We start from the raw sequence: 20115 nt of genomic DNA, 5'->3' as shown, positions 1-20115 counted from the left end.
CCATCCTGCCGTTGGAGAGCCGGGGCCGGCGTCCGCTTCCGCCCGCCGCAGCTGCGTCTGCGTCACATCCGGTGACGTCAGCTGGCTTCCGCTCCGGTCACCGTGGCAACGCGTCCTGCAGTCGTGGCAACGCATCCAAGCGCCTGGTGACCTGTATGGAGCCGCTGAGTAATCTCCCCGGCCCTCCAAGCGGCGATCTGTGAATACACATATAGGAGAGGATTAACACTGTGTACAAGGCACATATGCTAAACTTAAACATCAATAAATAATGATCATGTATAATCACTTGGTGCATTGGGCATAATTGTACCCAAGGCCGACCAATATATATACCTCATCTATTAAAGTGTGCCGTAAGTGGTGAAGGAAGGGTAGACAAAGAGAGAAAAGAGAGGAAAACACACAAAGTGATCAGAATACAGCTCCATATTGTCCAGCGTGTAAATCTCGTCGATCAAGAAAAGTCCCTGTTAGACCAAAGTATGTATTACAGTCCCAAATATCAGAAAATGCACATTTCCATGTATAACATGCTTGATTAATGTCCCCCAAAGACGTTCCAATTCAGACGTTCATTCATTCCATGGGGGGATACTGTGCTAAGGACATGAATCCATCTGCTTTCGATTTTAAGTAGCTGTCCGTCACGGTCACCCCCACGTATGGAGGTGGGAATGTGGTCGATGAGAATATGTTTCAGCTGGGCCAATGAGTGTCCCTCCGCAAGAAAATGGCGAGCCACCGGTTGGTCTGCTACCTGAGATTTAAGTGCTTTATTAATTGATAACCGGTGCAGGGCCATGCGTTCTCGGATAGTGCGGGTGGTTTTGCCCACATAATACTTGTTACAGGGGCAAATAATTATGTACACCACATGCGTGGATAAACAAGATAGTACATGTTTAATCTTAAAGCTCCGGTCCATGTGTGGATGTTTGAATGAGCTGCCAGTGATCATATGGGTGCAAGTGGTGCACTTGGGACACTTATAGCAACCTGCTGGTTTTGTCATAAAATGGGGTTGCACTTGTGTTTGCTGAAAGCCCGTAATGTCCGTATGAACCACCAAGTCTCTGATGTTTTTGCCCCTGGTAAAGCATGCCATGGGGCGCTTATGTCTAAAGCATGTTGTTTCTTTATCCGTTGCTACTATTGGCCACAGTGCCCGACTTGCCCTTTGAACAACTTGGCTGGAGGTAGTAAACGCCATTTTCCATGGGATAACTGCTTGATTGGTGCGTACCCTGAGGCGCAAAAGCTCATTGCGACTCATGGCCAACACCTCATCCTTTTGTTTTTTCAAAAGGTTCCAACTGTAGACTCTGGATAGAAATCGATCAATTGTGGCATCAATACCTTTAACTGCAGTGGCAGGGTTATCCGCAATTCTGGCTACCCTCATCATCTGTGATTTGGGCAAACCCTGTTTAAGTGATTTGGGATGGTGACTTGATGCCAATAGTAACGTATTTCTATCTGTTGGCTTGGAGTATACCTCAGTGTGTATCTGACCAGAGTCCAGCGTCACAAGTACATCCAAGTAATGTATGGCAGAGTGGCTGTATTGGTGGGTAACTTTGATGGTTGAGTCACGGAGGTTGATGTCCTTAATCATGTTATCCAACTGTTCCACACTCCCCATCCAAATGATAAACAGATCGTCAATATAGCGCATGTAGGTCATGATATGTCGCTTATACTCGTGGTTGTCAAAAAACATCTGGGACTCTTCCTGAAACATGAAAATATTTGCGTAGCTTGGTGCCACGTGACTACCCATAGCACAACCTGATAGTTGTCTATAGAAACGTCCGTTATAGATGAAATAATTCCGGGTTAAGGTTAATTCCAGTAATTGCCATTTACCATTTTATATATATATATATATATATATATATATATATATATATATATATATATATATGGAAATGAACCACTGTGACTCAAATATTAAAGAAAACATTTAAATTCTCAATTTTAAACTAAAGCGCATATGTAAAACCTTAAATAAATGAAGACATAATAGTGAAAGCCGTCCTCCACATAAGGCCGAGTCACCCAGATAATCACAGAATGAAGTGTAAGTAGTGTCTTCTCCTTCACTTTTGCACTCACTCAACGCGTTTCATCTGTTTAGAGACTTTTTCCAAGATAAATTGTTAAATGCCTTAAGTTTGATTCGATAATTATTTCAATTATTTCTTAATATTTGTGTCTGGTTGGTTCATTAATTGCATTAAAAACCATACATATTTATCAGCTGAGGCTCCAAACTATTGTTCTTTCTTTTTAGGGTCAGAGGAGAGGGCACCTAAGGGACACGGCAGCTTCTTAATTTTTGCAACCTTCTTAGTTGTATTTGTGTTCACATGTTTTAATTAGTGCACATTCTTAATTGTACTCATGTAGCTAAGTAATCTGGGGAAATTTAGCATTTATAATTTAGCTTTCAGTGTTCTCATATCTTCCCCATTTTTAGTCTACCTTTAGTTCCCAAATAGCTTTTGTTCCTCTGTGAATTCCCCTACCATTCTTGTTCCGCCTGGACTCCTCTGATGTTGCACCCCAACAAGAGAGCAGGAAGATTTCAGAAATTTAAAAATCTGAGAGGTTGACCTCAATGATAATCTACTTTATACCTTTAAAACCAAGTAAGAAGTAAAAGTGACTCTGAAGTCAAAAAGCTTCTTCATGAACTTTCTACAAACTGGACAGAAAAGGAAAGTACCGTATTTGATAGTATATAAAAAGAAAGCTCAAGATGCCATATAGCGCTAGACACCTGGCACATCAGAGCTGCGCTGAGAGGTATTTTAAATGGACAAACATTTAAAAGGCAAAACCAAGATGATTTTGCCTATTAAATGATTGTCCCTTTAAAACTTCTGCCATGCTCGTCAGGATTTTGTCAATGCCAGCAGGCTATTTAATTTACCCCGGTATCTCTGATAAGCCCTGCTGCTTGCTGTGTCAGTGATCGTAGACTCCTAAACTTTGTCCCCTGACTAATGGTGTTTACTGGTTTATATTCTGAAAACTTAAAAACAAGGGCACGTGTATTGCACGTTTGTGCGTCAGTGGTTTCCAAAGTGATCTGACATCTTCTACTGGTGTCATAAAGCAGATCAGCGAGATATGAGAGAGATAGTGGAGAAGGAATGACGAATGCTTCAAGGAATCTGCATCTTTCTGTTGGCATTGTTTGCTATTAACTTGAATCTCTAATTGTAGCAGCTGAGCCTCTGGGCTCTACCCTCCACCTGGAGAGCCAAAGAGGGTTTATCATCACAGTTAGACCCCACCCATAGCTGTTACCTGCAGGGAGGCTTTGATGTATAGTGAGAAGAAGTCACATCTGCAGCAGAGATAGCATGGATTTTCACTGGAAAAAGTGTTTTATCGCTAAATACGGTAAACCCCAGAATTTTGCTAGTCCACCCGGATATGTAAAGACAATGAGAGGGTGCAGCAAGGTCTAAATCAGCGCTCAATTTCCCTGATTGGGCAGAGGAGGAAACAGTTGTACACAAAGACAGAAGTTAACAGTCCTTAGAAAGTCTGTGAAATTCCACAGCATGGAGTCAGTGGCAGATTCAACCCCCAGGTAGAGAGTCATACGCGTGGATAAAACATAGTATCATTTGTGTGTGCAATAGCTGGGGATTATGGGGGTTATTCCGAGTTGATCGCTAGCTGCATTCGTTCGCTGTGCAGCGATGAGGCTAAAAAACGACAATTCAGCGCATGCGTATGCGGCACAATGTGCACGCACGACGTACTATTACAACGGCCGATGTAGTTTCACACAGGGTCTAGCAATGCTTTTCAGCCGCACTGGCTGCCGCAGAGTGATTGACATGAAGTGGGCGTTTCTGGGTGTCAACTCACCATTTTCAGGGAGTGTTCAGAAAAATGCAGGCGTGCCAAGAAAAACGCAGGCGTGGCTGGCGTGGCAGGGAGTGTTTGTGACGTCAAACTGAATGGGCTGAAGTGATCGCAAGCGCTGAGTAGGTTTTAAGCTACTCTGAAACGGCACAAAATTATTTAGTAGCCGCTCTGCGTTACAATCGTTCGCACTTCTGCTAAGCTAATATACACTCCCAGTGGGCTGCGGCATAGCGTTTGCACCGCTGCTAAAAACTGCTAGCGAGCAATCAACTCAGGATGACCACCTATATACGCTGCTGCATACCTAAATGTCTTACGTGCCTGTATATTAAACAACACAGAACTTAAGACTTAAGTAAACTCCCACCTATACTACTCACATGTGTACAGCCCCACACCTACCCTGCTCCACATGTACTATTCACACTGGTACATCCTCACATTTACCCTACTGCCACCTATACTATCCACACTGGTACACCATCGCACTTACCCTACTACCACCTATCCTACTCACACTGACACACCCTCACTCACACCTCTCCTACTCCCACCTGTGCTACTCACATTTGTACACCTTCACTACTTCCACCTGTATTACCCACACTAAAACGCCCTCACACCTACACTATTCCCACCTACACTACTCACACTAGCACACCCTCACACCTACCCTATTCCCACCTATACTACTCACACTAGCACACCCTCACACCTACCCTTTTCCAACCTATACTACTCACACTAGCACACCCTCACACTTCTCCTTCTCCCACCTTTACTACTCACATTGATACACCCTCACACCTACTCTACTCCCACCTATATTACTCACACTGGTACCCCCTCACATTTACCCTACTTCCACTTCTATTATTCACACTGGTACACCCTCACACCTACTCCACTCCCACCTATACTATTTACACTGGTACACACTCACACCTCCCCTACTCCCCACTACACTACTCACTCTAGCACACCCTCACACCTACACTACTTCCACCTGTACTACCCACAATAAAATGCCATCACACCTACTCCCCTCCCACCTATACTACTCACACTGATGCACCCTCACACCTCCCCTAACCCCCCCTATACTACTCACATTGGTACACCCTCACACCTTCCCTACTCCCACCTACACTACTCACACTGGTACACACTCACACCTAATCTACTCCCACCTATACTACTCACACTAAAACGCCCTCACACCTACTCTACTCCCACCTATACTACTCACACTGGTACACCCTCACACATCCCCTACTCCTACCTATACTACTCACACTAATACACCCTCACACCTACCCTACTCCCACCTATACTACTCATACAGGTATACCCTCACACCTCCCCTACTCCCACCTGTACTACTTACACTGATACACCCTCACACCTCCCCTACTCACACCTGTACTACTCACACTGGCACACCCTCACACCTCCCCTACTCCCACCTGTACTACTCACACTAGCACACCCTCACATTTCTCCTTCTCCCACCTATACTACTCACACTGGTATACCATCACACCTACCCTACTCCAATCTGTACTGCTCACACTGGTACACCCTCACACCTACCCTACTCCCACCTGTATTACTCACACTTGTACACCCTCACACCAACACTACTCACACTAGCACACCCTCACACCTATCCTACTTCCACCTATACATAGAAACATAGAATTTGTCGGCAGATAAAAACCACTTGGCCCATCTAGTCTGCCCCTTTTTTTAACCATATTTTTACCTCAAACCTTATGTGATCCTTATTTTTTTTGTAAGAATATCCTTATGTCTATCCCATGCAAGTTTAAATTGCTCTACTGTCTTAGGTGGGTTTTCAACTAAGTTCATTTTTTTTCACCTAGGCGAATAACTTTTCGCTTTCTTTTAGGGCGAATGGGGATTCGCCCTATTCAATAGCAGGGCTGTTTTTTTGCCCAGGCGAAAAATTCAGCAGGAGTGAAAAACACATGGATTGGTGAATTCACGTATTTTCCCACCTGCACCGGCGAAAACGTGTCCGTTTTTGCAGATTTTGAGGCATTTGTCTATAATGTCTTTTCACTAAAAAAGAATGGTGAAACGGCATTGGCGAAAATGCCTTAAAAAGGGTTGAAAATGGCCCGCAATTGAATACACATGGGGGCGAATTCAATAGCTCTGAAATGGGAGGCTCTGATGGGAGGCTATTCCACTTGTCCACTACCCTTTCTGTGAAGTAATTTCTCCTCAAATTCCCCCAAATTCCTTCCAGTCTCAGTGCATGTCCTCGTGTCCTATTGCTTCTCTTCATTTGGAGAATGTTTCCCTCCTGGACCCTGGTAAAACCCTTGATATATGTGAAAGTGTCTATCATGTCCCCCCTTTCCCTTCTCTGCTCCAAACTATACATATTGAGATTTCTTAGCCTTTCTGGGTATGTTTTGTGATGTAGGCCATGCACCATTTTAGTTGCCCTCCTTTGTACAGTTTCTAATGTATTAATATCCTTTTGAAGATATGGCCTCCAGAACTGAATACAGTATTCTAGATGAGGCCGTACCAATGACATATACAGTGGCATTATTACTTCTTTCTTTCTGCTGCTGCTGATTCCTCTCCCAATGCAGCCAAGCATCTGACTAGCCTTCCTCATTGCTTACCTGACTTTAATAACCCTTTCAGTCTGCCACCTATGAACACGGATTTTTTTGGCATATGAACGCGCATAACCCGTGTTCTTGTGCGGTCTGAAAGGTGCGAGGGTTGGAATACCAGGCGAGCGAGGTTAAATACACGTTCAACCAGACTCGCTGTGCGGTGTGAACGGTAGCCGGGTCGAAGCGACCCGTCACCCGCTCACTGTGTGTGCACAGGTGGCGCTTGGAGATCATGTGATCTCCAAATGCCACCCACGCCGCGTCACAGCTGACGTAACCAACTCGGCAATATGCTGTGTTGCAGTCAGCGGCAGTGGGGCGCCTGAGGCGGGCTGCACCCGGGAGCTCCCGTGTCAGGCTCCCTGGTGCGACCCACCTCAGGCAATCTGACATAGTGACTCCTAGGTAACTTACCTCCACATTAGTTTCCAGTATAGTACCATTTAATACTATATTTAGTACTACTCCCACTGATACATACACTTACACATCTCCTACTCCCACATGTATACTCACACTGGTATATCCTCACACTCACCCTGCTACCGCCTATACTACGCAAACGAATACACCCTCAGACCCACCCTGCACCTACCTGTACTACTTACTAACACTGTTTGCATATGTAGTTTTTGTGGTCACCTTGTAATGTATGTCAATTTTGTATGTTTTCTTACAACATGGTGCTGCAGCGCACTGTGGCATATTACAGGTGGTATAATGGTTAGCATTACTGCCTCTCAGCACTGAGGTCATGGGTTCGATTCCCAACATGGCCCTAACTGTGTGGAGTTTGTATATTCTCCCCCCGTACTTGCGTGGGTTTCCTCCCACAAACCAAAAATATACTAGTAGGTTAATTGGCTCCCAACAAAAATTAACCCTAGCATAAATGTGTGTGAGTGTACATGTGATACCGAATATAGGCCCTCATTCCGAGTTGATCGGTCGCAAGGCGAATTTAGCAGAGTTACACACGCTAAGCCTACGCCTACTGGGAGTGTATCTTAGCATCTTAAAATTGCGACCGAAGTATTCGCAATATTGCGATCACAAACTACTTAGCAGTTTTAGAGTAGCTCCACACTTACTCTGCCTGTGCGATCAGTTCAGTGCTTGTCGTTCCTGGTTTGACGTCACAAACACACCCAGCGTTCGCTCAGACACTCCCCCGTTTCTCCGGCCACTCCTGCGTTTTTTCCAGAAACGGTAGCGTTTTCATCCACACGCCCCTAAAACGCCGTGTTTCCGCCCAGTAACACCCATTTCCTGTCAATCACACTACGATCGCCGGAGCGAAGAAAAAGCCGTGAGTAAAAATACTATCTCCATTGTAAAATTTCTTGGCGCAGTCGCAGTGCGAATATTGCGCATGCGTACTAAGCGGATTTTCATTGCGATGCGATGAAAAAGAACGAGCGAACGACTCGGAATGAGGGCCATAGTTTGTAAGCTCCACTGGCGCAGGGACTGATGTGAATGGCCAAAAATTCTCTGTGAAGCGCTGCGGAATATGTGTGCGTTATATAAATAACTGGAAATAAATAATACATAATTATAGTGTTCCTGTCTGCAATTAGTCTGACACAGACCAGTCAGTACATTGCATTTTCTGTTCTACTAATAATTAGCTCATATGGATTATACTAGCATGAACATTTGAAAACAATGTCTCAATTCACACCCTTTGACCCATCATTATCATGCCCTGGTGCCAATTTCCCTGATATAAAAATACTGTGCCACTACTTTTTTTAATTGTCTTATCGAGGAAGTTACAAAGATCAGTATAATATCAAGCTACACCATGGATTATTTCTTCATTTTGTGTATATAGCCAGCCAGGCTCCGGGTTCCGTTCCCAGTTGTATGCGAATACAAACATGAAATCAATGGCGGCAACCCTATTGCTGGGTGTAACACTTCTACTTACAGGTAAGACACCAAATAGACCAATAGAAATAATTTGCTTAAAAGATAATAAGTAACAGTATCTTACAATTCCAGCAGGAGTTTCTAATGTTCAGTAAGGACGTTATTGTTTTTATGTTTCTATGGGTTCATATAAATTGTCCCCCTGTTTCTCCTCCCTGTCTCCCTCTTGCTCCTGATGTTTTCTTCCTCTGTTTTCTGTCTGCCCCTCATTCTTCTCTCTCCCCTCTTTTCTCTTTTGCCCACTTTTTGCTCTCTCCTCTTTTTTCCTCACTCCTCCTCTTTTCTCTACCTTTTTTACTTCTCTACCTCTTCTCATCTCCACCACAATGTGGGCTATTATAAATAATAACAGGAACTTAGGAATCAAGCAATGCATCAAATAAGCTTAATTATGGCTTTTGGAGTGAAGAAAATTGATACCTAGGGGTAAATTTACTAAGGTGGGAGATTTTTAGAACTGGTGATGTTGCCCATGGCAACCAATCAGATTCTAGTTATTATTTATCTAGCTGCTTCTAGCAGATAATAGATATAATCTGATTGGTTGCTATGGGCAACATCACTAGTTCTAAAAATCTCCCACCTTAGTAAATTTACCCCCTAGAATTAGAGATCGGTGCCGACCCCTGTGTTTTGTTGTTGGATCTGTGGTGACTTCATGTTTTGGTTCTGGATCTGTATCCCCCCCCCCCCCCCCCAAAAAAAAAAAAGCTAAAATCGCACAATTTGGGCCTTTTTTGTTCCTACAGTACTCTTAACCTCAATAACATTAATTTACAGTCATTTCCACACAATTCTGACCACCTCACAGCACAGTATTGTTCACAATACTTACCAACATTCAGAGTAGCAGGAGGCGTGATGCAGCATGAGGGGGTGTCGCGCGGATGAACGACATTGTACAGGGGCGGAACCAGGGGCGTGGCTGCATGATCGCATCATGGGGGCTCGGGAGCACCACCCAATTTTTGGGAGCCTCCTGGCCATACCAGGAGAGTAGGCAAGTACAGTATGTTGTTCACCAACATAGGCCAAAGCCTGGCTGGCTAAACTAAGCAGCAGAGCAGCGGCACAAACACCCGGCAGTTATTTCTGCTTAAAACTGTTTTGCAAATCAGTAATGTTTTAGCAATAATCAATTGAACCAACTCGCAAGTACTATCAATAGAAAACAAGACAACACAGAAGTGTACTAAGAATTGTGTGTGGAATATCATTGCTCAAAAGTAGTTAACAAACAGCAAATGTAAAAAAAAAAATGCTAAACCGTGTGTAAAATAGCAACAGCAGACGTGGATGCCCCCTACACCAGTGCACATGCCCCCAGAACATGTCTATTCTCAGTGCCCAGTCTGTACCTCTCTCCTGGGGCCATACTTTCCTACCCTCCCGGAATGGCCAGGAGGCTCACGAAAAATGGTAACCCTCCCGCCCCCCCGGAAGAGCAGGCAAGTCTCCCGATTTACGGGGGTCACCCCCTGCCCGCCGCCCACTTAACGAGTAAAGTGGGCGGTCCGGGCAGGTGATGACGCGATTCTTGTTGAATCGCGTCATCGTAACCACACCCCCTGCTGTATAATGCCGGTAATCGCGGCATTACACAGTGGGGGGTGTGGCTTAAATGATTATGCCGAAAGCCACGCCCCGTTCTGCCTCTGGCCCGCCCCCGTCCCGCCTCTGGTCCGCCACCTGCACCGCACCTCAGGCCCCCCCTGCTGAGCAGACGGGATGCTCTCTCCTGGATTGCCTGGGGCACTGGATTACTGATGACTGGCACTCTGTGCCCATGTAAAGCCACGATCAATCAGCCTTTCTGTTGAGCGGTTCCCCAAAATTTCCCAAACCATAAAAACAGCATTCCGTACCTGCTGGATACAATGTGGGCTAAAGTGCGGAATATACTGGGATACACAGCGAAATATTGAGTGCGGTTACAGTGCAGGTCGGATACAGTGCAGTTTACAGTGCAGGACACATACTGCAGGTCAGATATATTGCAGGATACAGTGTGAGTCGGATGTAGTGCGGATCTGATACAGTGCAGGTTACAGGGTCGGATACAGTGTGGGTTGGATACAATGTGGGTTACAGTGCTGGTTGGATACAGTATGGGTCAGATTCAGTGCAGGTTGATACCAGTAGCGGATCTTGCCATGGGCAAGCAGGACTTTTGCTCGGGGCGCCGCCTTCCGGAGGGCACCAGTGCCATCCGGAGGGCGCCGAACCATGGCAAGATCCGCCACTGTGCCCCCCGCTGTGCCCCCTGCTTTGAATGGAACCAGACGCGTAGCGTCTAGTTTCCCTTCATGGAGAGGACCTTTGTTGTGTGGTGCGCGATGACGTCATTGCGCACCGCACAGCATAGTGGCACAGACACTAGGGGTCATAATTGACCTCTAGTGTCTATGCTGTTCTATGGGAGAGACGTAATAACGTCTCTCCCATAGATGGAGGAGAGGAGAGCGGCGCCGGGGAAGGAGGTCTGCAGCTGTCTGGATCAGGAACGGGGATAGCAAGTATACTTTTTTTTTTATTTTAGCGGTGCTACAGGGGGCACAAATGGGGGCGTAACTGACCACGCCCCCATTTGAATTCACGCCCCTATACTTTGCCCGCGGCGCCACAAGGGCAAGAACCGGCCCTGGTTGATACAGTGCGTGTTGGAAACTGACAATGCTAAATTCCTTTGTCGTATAAACAACCCTTATGAAGCTAAGAACACTGTACGCTGTTTACTTAAGAAGTACCGTAATGGTACGCTATCTGCGTAGCGATCGCTCAGCCGTAGGCGAGACGCTCAAGCGTCACGTTCGCTCACGGCCCAATGATCACAGGACACGTTATTGGTTATGTCTAGGGGAATGATTCGCTGTAGCGTAGCGTACGCTCGAGACCACGAGGAGGTCACCAGCGGTGCAGACGCTCACAGCACAATACCTTTATATTTAAACCTAACAATGTAATGCGCTATATACCTTAATGTGAATACAGGGTGTAAGTGCAACCTTGTGTAACCTGACTAACTACAAAGCTGATTGAGCGTCACCGACGCTCAAGTGAACACTTAACACTATAGAAAATACACAGATACTGGTTTAGGGTTCCAAAGCCTATTATCTGTATTATATCTAGTATACTTGTAAAAGAGTAACACAGTACAAATGATACACTACAATATAACAAAGACTTCCTAACCAAACACCTAACTAAGGGATAAACTACAATACTATCCTGATCTAATACAATACAATACAATAAAGTTTAGTCTAGGGGAGATATGAGAGAAAAGAGAAAATAGAGAGAGAAAAATAGACACAGAGGGAGAGAGAGAAATTGGCTCACAGAAAGACAATGATTACGGAGAGAACTTACGCACAAGGGTAACGATCGCATGCGCCTCGATATCCAGCTCCCGGTTATCAGCAGTGATAACAGTTTGAAGAGAAGTGAAGTTGGATATGGTCGGCCTGCCTATTTATGCCCCACACACAATACAATCTCCTAGTCCCTACAATCCTACAGTTTATTGGACACAGGAATTCGGCCCTGTACTGTAACCAAAGGTCATAGGTTGATTCATACAGGTGGGCTGTGCCGAGTTCAAACAGCTCAGGTGGGTGGGAAACTGGGTTTCCCGCCGCATACCTGAGTATGGGTAAATAATAGAAATGGACATAAACTTCTTATGTCCATAACTATTCGCACGAGCGATTAATACGCTCCAAACCAACACCGGAATATTGCTAATTAAATACTCTTCCGATGGGTACCAAACACTGCTGTATGACTCCTGTTAGACCCTTCGTGCAATACAAAGAGGGATTCCTCCGCTCAGGGACATTCTATCTAAACCAAACTTACAGAAACTATTGAGGGGAACATGATCTATGAAATACATTAATTATGAAAATGTGTAATGAATGAGTCGCACGCTGCGATTGCATACTGTTTACCGTAAATACGCATACCGCGTGCAGCGAGTGCACGCAACTGCGGGTATGCGCCTTCACGAGAGTGCGCACGCATGCGCAGCGCGGACCAGTGTGCGGTGCAAATATGGCATCGTGCATGGAGACATTTTTCTGACTTCGACAGTCCACCCTTTGGCAGTCAATAATAACTGCCACAAAATATTTAAGGAGAAAAATGTAAGTCAGGGGTTAATTGATTTCCATGGTGGGGTAAGGAAGAGGAGAGGAGTAGGTGTGAAGAGGGTATGACCTAGTGAGAAAGTAGAAGCATGTGTGTATGAGTCCATGTTTGGGGGGTCATGTATCATCGTGCCGTACGTGTGGTAAATCAAGCTTCGAGGTATTGCGAAGTATACATTTGAATTCCTTCTTATCCCGTACTAAGGGTCTGTGGATGGGCTGTCAAACTCTACCGAGCTCATTTCGGCTGTGGTTGCAACAAAATGGGGATGCACATTTTAGTTGATGATACATGAATGGGGGAGGTATGTGGTTGCTGATATCTGTGCCTGTATTCCCTATCGTCTATGTGTGTCATTACCTGAGGGTTGTAGAGATGAAGATAAAGAACACTTATGGAAAATGCAATGATATTCTATGTCAGGGAAATGTACATCTGTCGTCGAAGTTGTTTTCGGTATCTGTTGAGAGTTGTCTTCTTTGCGCTGTATTGCTCCTTAGGCATGAGCAAAGAGCTTTGTCTAAGCCATCAGATTTACAAAAATGTTGGGCTAGCGTGAGTTTAAAAGTACTAGGGAAACTGGGGATCCATGGCAAAGTTCATCAAGTGTCCATATTTAAAGTTGTCAAATCTTCTTCATCTTTGGTCTTGTCTGTGGTCTTGTCTGTATACCGTCTCGTCAACTTCCTCGTCCAAGGGGTCTTTGTATCTTGGAGAAAAGCAGAAAAACAGGTGAAAGAAACGGACCGTATAATCACATTTTCATCACATTCTGGTTTCTATCATTGGGTCATAAATCAAATCCAGGTTAATTACAGTTTCCTCACTCCTCAAGCTCATCACTTTTGTACTTTGTTTGCACCTCATCAAAGCCTGCCCGCATCTAAATATCAATCCAATAGATATAACAACACCTAAGATACACAGGAGAAACTTTCCAACATCCATTATGACTCCTTGAGCCCACTCTCCCAAACCGGAGAACCAATTTCGCGGGTTCAACCATGACACCCAACCAGTCAGCTCATTACCTACAGCAGCAAGGGTGAGATTGTGTTTCCGACGAAATTCCCACTTTAATTGCAGAATATCATCCATCTTTTGGTCTATGACCTCTACCGGATCCTCGGTACTATTTGTGATGTACGTGCAACACTTTATGCCGTACTGTGTTGCCAATGTAACACAATATCCACCTGTTACTGCTGTAAGGTAATTAAGAACCATCCTATGCTGAACTAGTTCTGTTTTATAAGCTTGGAGTTCCCTTCCAGTGTATCTAAACGTGTCATCATACATTTCAGTGATATTATCTAACAAATTGGCGAGTGCGGAAATGTATTTATAATTCATCACTCCTCGAGCGGTACGAGTGAAATCTAACGCTACCAGAACCTGAATCCCGGTGGATTCATGGATAAGATCAGAGGCCGGATGCTCTAACCTTTCTGACAGGTGTCTTTTAACTCGGTGCTCGTAGTGAGTGTGAGTGTAAGGAGCTTGGGCACCACGGTGTATGTCCTTCATTTTGTCATGTGTAAAAGTCATCACTTCAGGCAATACTTTCCCAATATAACACAATCCTTCAGAGTTTGGGGCAAGCCACTTGTACGCCTTTCTCCCGCATATGAAATATGCATCATCGGGGAGAACATAAGGGACGGAGAAGGACATGACCATGTTACAAACCTTCCAGGTGAAATCTCCTGACCCTAATTCTTCCATCTGCCTAATGCACGTATCAGTTTGTATGACATGTGCACAGTATCCTGGTGATACCTCTCCAACTCTAGTAATCCTATTTCCTAAGGTATATCGATACCGAAAAGATTTTCCTCTACTGGCTATGTGGCGTACGAGCTCTGTATCTGTAGGCATTCTATCTGCTCTGTGTGAAAAGGTCATGGTAAGGTTGCTCCATGACACTTCCCAATTTCCCGGTTTTCTAGGATTGGAGATGTTAAAACATAAGAGGGACCTATCCACATGGTATTGGTGGAGCTTCAAACTAGGAGGGCTGGAGATGTTAAACCTCCGGTCCACCGGTCTCCCACCACTTAGCTCAAGTACCTCCCCTAACGTTAAAGGAAATGGTACTAGCCCTGATTTGCTGTGACCCTGAGGTACTTGAGAACATACCCAACAATCGGTCTTGTTTAATACGTTACCCACTAGAGAGTGATAGTCACTCAATGGATGCCGGTCCATGTGGATATTAAAACTAGATTGGCATTTCTTTATGCATCCATCTTCAACCAGATTATCACAAAGCCTACAGATACAATTTTCTTCAGCTAACAATCCATCACAATTTCTTCTATCGGATCGTTTTCTGATACTCGCCTTTGCTTGTTGGATTGGTTGATCTTGGAAAACTACGCCTCCATCATCATAATCAGCACCCATTCCAGAACCTCTCTCGACCTCTATGGTACTCTCGCCGGAACAGACTGCTCTGGTCAACATCATGGTCAACATCAAAATCCGGATTACAGTCTCTTGGGGCAAGTCCATCTTTGAGGAGGAAATGGAGAAGACTGAGAAAGGGGAAAAAGAAATATCACGGGAGAGGGGATGGGAAGTGGAGAAAAACAATAAAAGGGAGAAGGGAGTCGACAGCTGCTTTTGATCTTCAAGGCTCAGGTGCCGCCTCAGTCCTCCTGGAACAGACACTCCAGTGATACAACCTCTACCGTCTGTTCCTTATCACGGGACTTCTCTGGGTCAGCAACCTTCTTGCAGTGGGATGAATGGACCCAAGTCTCTCTCTCAGCAACCTTCAATGCTGTGGTGCTAGTCAATAAGACCTGGTATGGTCCTTCCCATCTATCAATAAGACAACCTGAGCGTAGAAAATTTCGTATCATTACATAATCCCCAGGTTCAATGTCATGACAATTACTATCTGGTAAATCAGGAATCACCAACTTCAGATTATCATTTTGATTCCTTAACTGCTTACTCATATTAATTAAGTATTTTACAGTTACTTCATTGTTACATTTCAAATCATCCTGAGGGTTAATCATGACATGCGGTTGTCGACCAAACAGAATTTCAAAAGGAGACAGATTAAGAGGGGACCTGGGAGTGGTTCTGATGCTATACAAAACAATGGGTAAAGCTTCTGGCCATGTCAATCCTGTCTCTGCCATTACTTTACTCAATTTATTTTTAATAGTGCTGTTCACTCTTTCGACCTTCGCACTCGCCTGTGGACGGTACGGAGTGTGCAGCTTGCTATCAATACCCATCAACTTACACATTCCTTGAAAGACATCACCTGTAAAATGGGTACCCCTATCACTTTCAATGATTCTAGGGATACCATATCTACATACAAATTCCTGCACAATTTTCTTAGCTGTAAACATAGCGGTATTTGTAGCTGCTGGAAAAGCTTCGACCCAATTCGAGAAAACATCTATACAAACAAGTACATACTTCAAATTTCTACATGGGGGCAATTGGATGAAGTCAATTTGTATTACTTGGAAAGGGCCGCCGGCAGGTGGGATATGGGAGGGTTCTGTAGGTATTGCTTTTCCAATATTCTTTCTCAGACAGGTAAGGCATGACATTGCTCTTTTACTCGCATGAGAGGAGAATCCTGGGGCGCACCAGTATGCTCTTACCAATTTGCACATCCCCTCCTTGCCTAGATGAGTCAGCCCGTGAGCTGCTTCAGCCAGACATGGAAGGTATGCCCTGGGGGCCACTGGTTTACCATGTCCATCCGTCCAGAGCCCTGAGGACTCCTGGCCATATCCCTTTGCCTTCCAGACTGCTCTCTCCTGGGTGGAACACAAATTCTGCATCTCACACAACTTCTGTGTGTTGATGGTATTAAATACCATCAACTGTGTGGCGTCTGTCTGTATGGGGGTAGCAGCTGCAAGCTTTGCGGCTTCGTCTGCTCGGCTGTTACCAAGGGATACTGGGTCTTGGCTATATGTATGTGCTTTACATTTGATAACAGCCACTCTGTCGGGTTCCTGTATCGCTGTTAGAAGCCTTTTTATATACGCTGCATGCGCTATCGGTGTGCCAGCTGCCGTCATGAAATTTCTGAGCCGCCATAGGGCTCCGAAATCATGGACTACCCCGAACGCGTATCTGGAATCGGTGTAGATATTGGCAGACTTACCCTTAGCCAATTCACATGCTCTGGTTAGGGCGACCAGTTCAGCAACCTGGGCTGAGTGAGGTGGGCCTAGCGGTTCCGCTTCTATGGTGTCTTGGTCATCTACGACTGCGTATCCAGTACACAAGTCTCCCGAGTCTGACTGTCTGTGACAACTACCGTCCGTGTAGAACGTGAGTTCTGCATCTTCTAGTGGATTGTCACTGATGTCAGGCCTTGCGGTAAAATTTTGGGTCAAATATTCCATACAATCATGTGTATCTTCCTTTGCATTAAATCCTCCTTCCCCATCACTCTCACCTCCCACCCTTTGTGCCTGTCCAGGCACACCTGGGAGAAATGTTGCAGGGTTTAATGCACTGCATCTCCTTATGGTGATGTTTACGGGGGCCATTAGTGCTAATTCCCATCTCGTAAACCTGGCTGATGAGACGTGTCTGGTTTGGGCAGAATTCAATAAGGCAGATACTGCGTGTGGTGTATGGATTGTGAGGTTGTGGCCTAGCACGACATCTTCGCTTTTCGTCACTAGCAATGCTATCGCCGCAACGCTACGCAAGCATGTGGGGAGGGATCGCGCTACCGTGTCTAGCTGAGCGCTGTAGTATGCAACTGGTCTGCTGGCATCACCGTGTTTTTGTGTTAGTACACCTGCTGCGCACCCAGCACTTTCTGTTCCGTATAGCTCAAAGGGTTTCCCATAGTCTGGCATACCTAGTGCTGGTGCCTGCGTTAGGCATTGCTTAAGTCTCTCAAATGCTGTTTCGGATTCGTCTGTATGCGAAATCCGATCAGGTTTGTTTGAGGAGACCATTTCCTGCAAAGGTAACGCCAATATGGAAAACCCTGGGATCCAATTACGGCAATACCCACACATTCCTAAAAACGTCCTTATCTGTTGCTGGGTTTGTGGCAGTGTCATGTCTCTAATGGCTTGGATTCTATCAGCGGTCAGGTGTCTCAGTCCTTGTGTTAGACAGTGTCCCAAATATTTTACCTTAGTCTGGCATAATTGCAACTTGTCTTTGGAAACCTTGTGACCTGTGTCTGAAAGGTGAAACAGGAGTTGTTTCGTATCCTTCAGGGAAGCTTCCAGTGAATCTGAACACAGCAGTAAATCATCCACATACTGTATTAATACTGACCCACTCTCTGGTTGAAAAGACTGTAAACAATCATGCAAAGCCTGAGAAAATATACTTGGACTGTCTATGAAACCTTGGGGTAATCGAGTCCACGTGTATTGGACTCCTCTGTATGTGAATGCAAACAAATATTGGCTGTCAGGGTGCAGAGGTACCGAAAAGAAAGCGGAGCAGAGGTCAATAACAGTGAAAAATTTGGCAGTGGGAGGAATTTGCATTAGGATGACAGCTGGATTAGGCACTACGGGGAACTGACTCTCGACTATTTTGTTAATTCCCCTTAGATCCTGCACTAGTCTGTAACCCCTCCCCCCACTCTTTTTAACAGGGAAGATGGGACTATTTGCTGTGCTGGACGTTCTTACTAGAATGCCCTGTTGTAGCAAGCGCTCTATTACGGGAAAAACTCCTAACTCCACCTCTGGCTTCAGAGGATACTGTGGGATTTTTGGAGCTATCCTACCATCTTTTACTTGTACTACTACTGGAGCTACGTTTGCCATTAATCCAGTGTCCTGTCCATCTTTTGTCCAAAGTGACTCTGGTATCTGAGATGTCATCTCTTCTACCTGGGATGGATTCCTATTTGTCATAATGGTGTGTGACATTAATTTTGATGGGGAGTCTAACATGTCTCGTACCTCTTGAGCGTGATTCTCAGGTATGTCCAAGAATACACCTTCAGGAGTACAATAAATGACGCAACCCATTTTACATAGTAAGTCTCTACCCAGGAGATTGGTTGGTGCAGATGCAGCCAGCAAAAAGGAATGCTTGGTGTGCAAAGGCCCTATTGTAATCTCAGCTGGTTTGCTAACAGGGTAGTGCTGGACTACTCCTGTTACTCCCATGGCTGGAATTGTCCTACCAGTGGTTCTCATGCCCACTGTCGAATTGATCACTGACTTGGCCGCCCCTGTGTCTACAAGAAAGTTTAAAGTTTTACCAGCCACATTGATTGCAATCTCTGGTTCGCTTCCAAGACTGGCAATCAATTTAACTGGTTGCAGATTACAGGTATGGCCACACCCCTATTGGGTATGCTGACCTCCCTGAATCCCATTGGCAGCAACTATTTGTGCGGGGTTTAGTTGGGAACTACCAGAGGCATGCCAATCTCTGTTCGGGGGGTATCTTTTTGTTTCCCCTGTATGTGGCTCAAAACTCCGCCTCTGTGGACCCTGCTCCCAATGTCGTGTGTTGTGTTGTTGTCTAGGGGGTTGAAAAGATCTTTGTACATTTCTTACTCTACAGTCTCGTGCATAGTGTCCCTGTCTGTTACAAGAAAAACATGTTATTACACTTGCCTTACCCACAGGATTCGGTGGTACATACGCAGGCTGCCTTGTGGTCAGCGCCTGTATACTTACTGACATCAACTTATCACTTTGCGACTCCCTGTGCCTAGTGATGTTTCTGTCATGATCAATAGCAGCCTCTCTCAAGCCGGACACTGACAGACCTCGCCAACATGGTTGTGTGGTCTGTACCCTAGTTTTTAATGTTTCTTTCAAACCATCCATCAGTACAGATACTGCTACTTCTCGATGGTTTGGGTTGGTCTTTATGTCTTCTATACCAGTGTACTTTGCCATTTCTGATAGTGCCCGGTGAAAATATTCTATTGCCGTTTCGGACTCCTTTTGCTTAATGGAAAATATTTTATTCCATTTAACAATGGCTGGGAAATACTCCTTTAGCTGCAAATTTATCCTTTTTACATTATCCTTATTGTACACGTCTGTAAGCGGTACATCTTTATCCAATGCACAGTCGGCTAAAAACTGAGTTGCATCAACATTTGAAGGTAAACAAGCTCTTAGCAGTATCTGCCAATCCTTGTTGTTGGGCTCTAAAGTGTTTCCTAAATCCCTGATGTATTTTTGGCTAGCAACTAAGTCCTTCCTGGGGTCAGGAAATTCGGACACTATTGTTCTTATTTCCATTCTGGAAAATGGGGCGTACATGGCAATGTTCCTTATGGGAGTGGCTCCAGACACATCTGTTTTTCCATTGGGAACTGCTATTACCCTTACAGGAGCAATTCTAACAGCCTCTTCCTGTGTAGATTCTACAACTTGTGGTACAATGGTTTCAGTGTAGTGCATGGTGCCGTACTTACCCGTTGACACGACCTCACCTATCCCTCCGCTAGGGGCTTTCACTAATCTCGTGGGTGTCGCTGTGC

The 20115-nt window shown here is 45.1% G+C and overlaps 1 protein-coding gene across 1 annotated transcript in view; it reads left to right on the top strand.

Moving 5' to 3' along the window:
• Positions 1–74: 74 nt before the first annotated feature.
• Positions 75–20115, top strand: part of LOC134934225 (mucin-4-like) — a 149692-nt gene continuing 129651 nt past the window's right edge. The window contains exons 1-2 of the mRNA XM_063929710.1: positions 75–483; positions 8389–8486. Of these exons, the coding sequence (XP_063785780.1) occupies positions 8435–8486 (52 nt within the window). The 5' untranslated portion in view covers positions 75–483; positions 8389–8434. The remainder of the gene's footprint in view (positions 484–8388; positions 8487–20115) is intronic.

This window comes from Pseudophryne corroboree, chromosome 6, assembly GCF_028390025.1.
Source record: "Pseudophryne corroboree isolate aPseCor3 chromosome 6, aPseCor3.hap2, whole genome shotgun sequence".
NCBI classification, from domain to species: domain Eukaryota; kingdom Metazoa; phylum Chordata; class Amphibia; order Anura; family Myobatrachidae; genus Pseudophryne; species Pseudophryne corroboree.
This window is presented reverse-complemented; position numbering and strand designations above follow the sequence as displayed.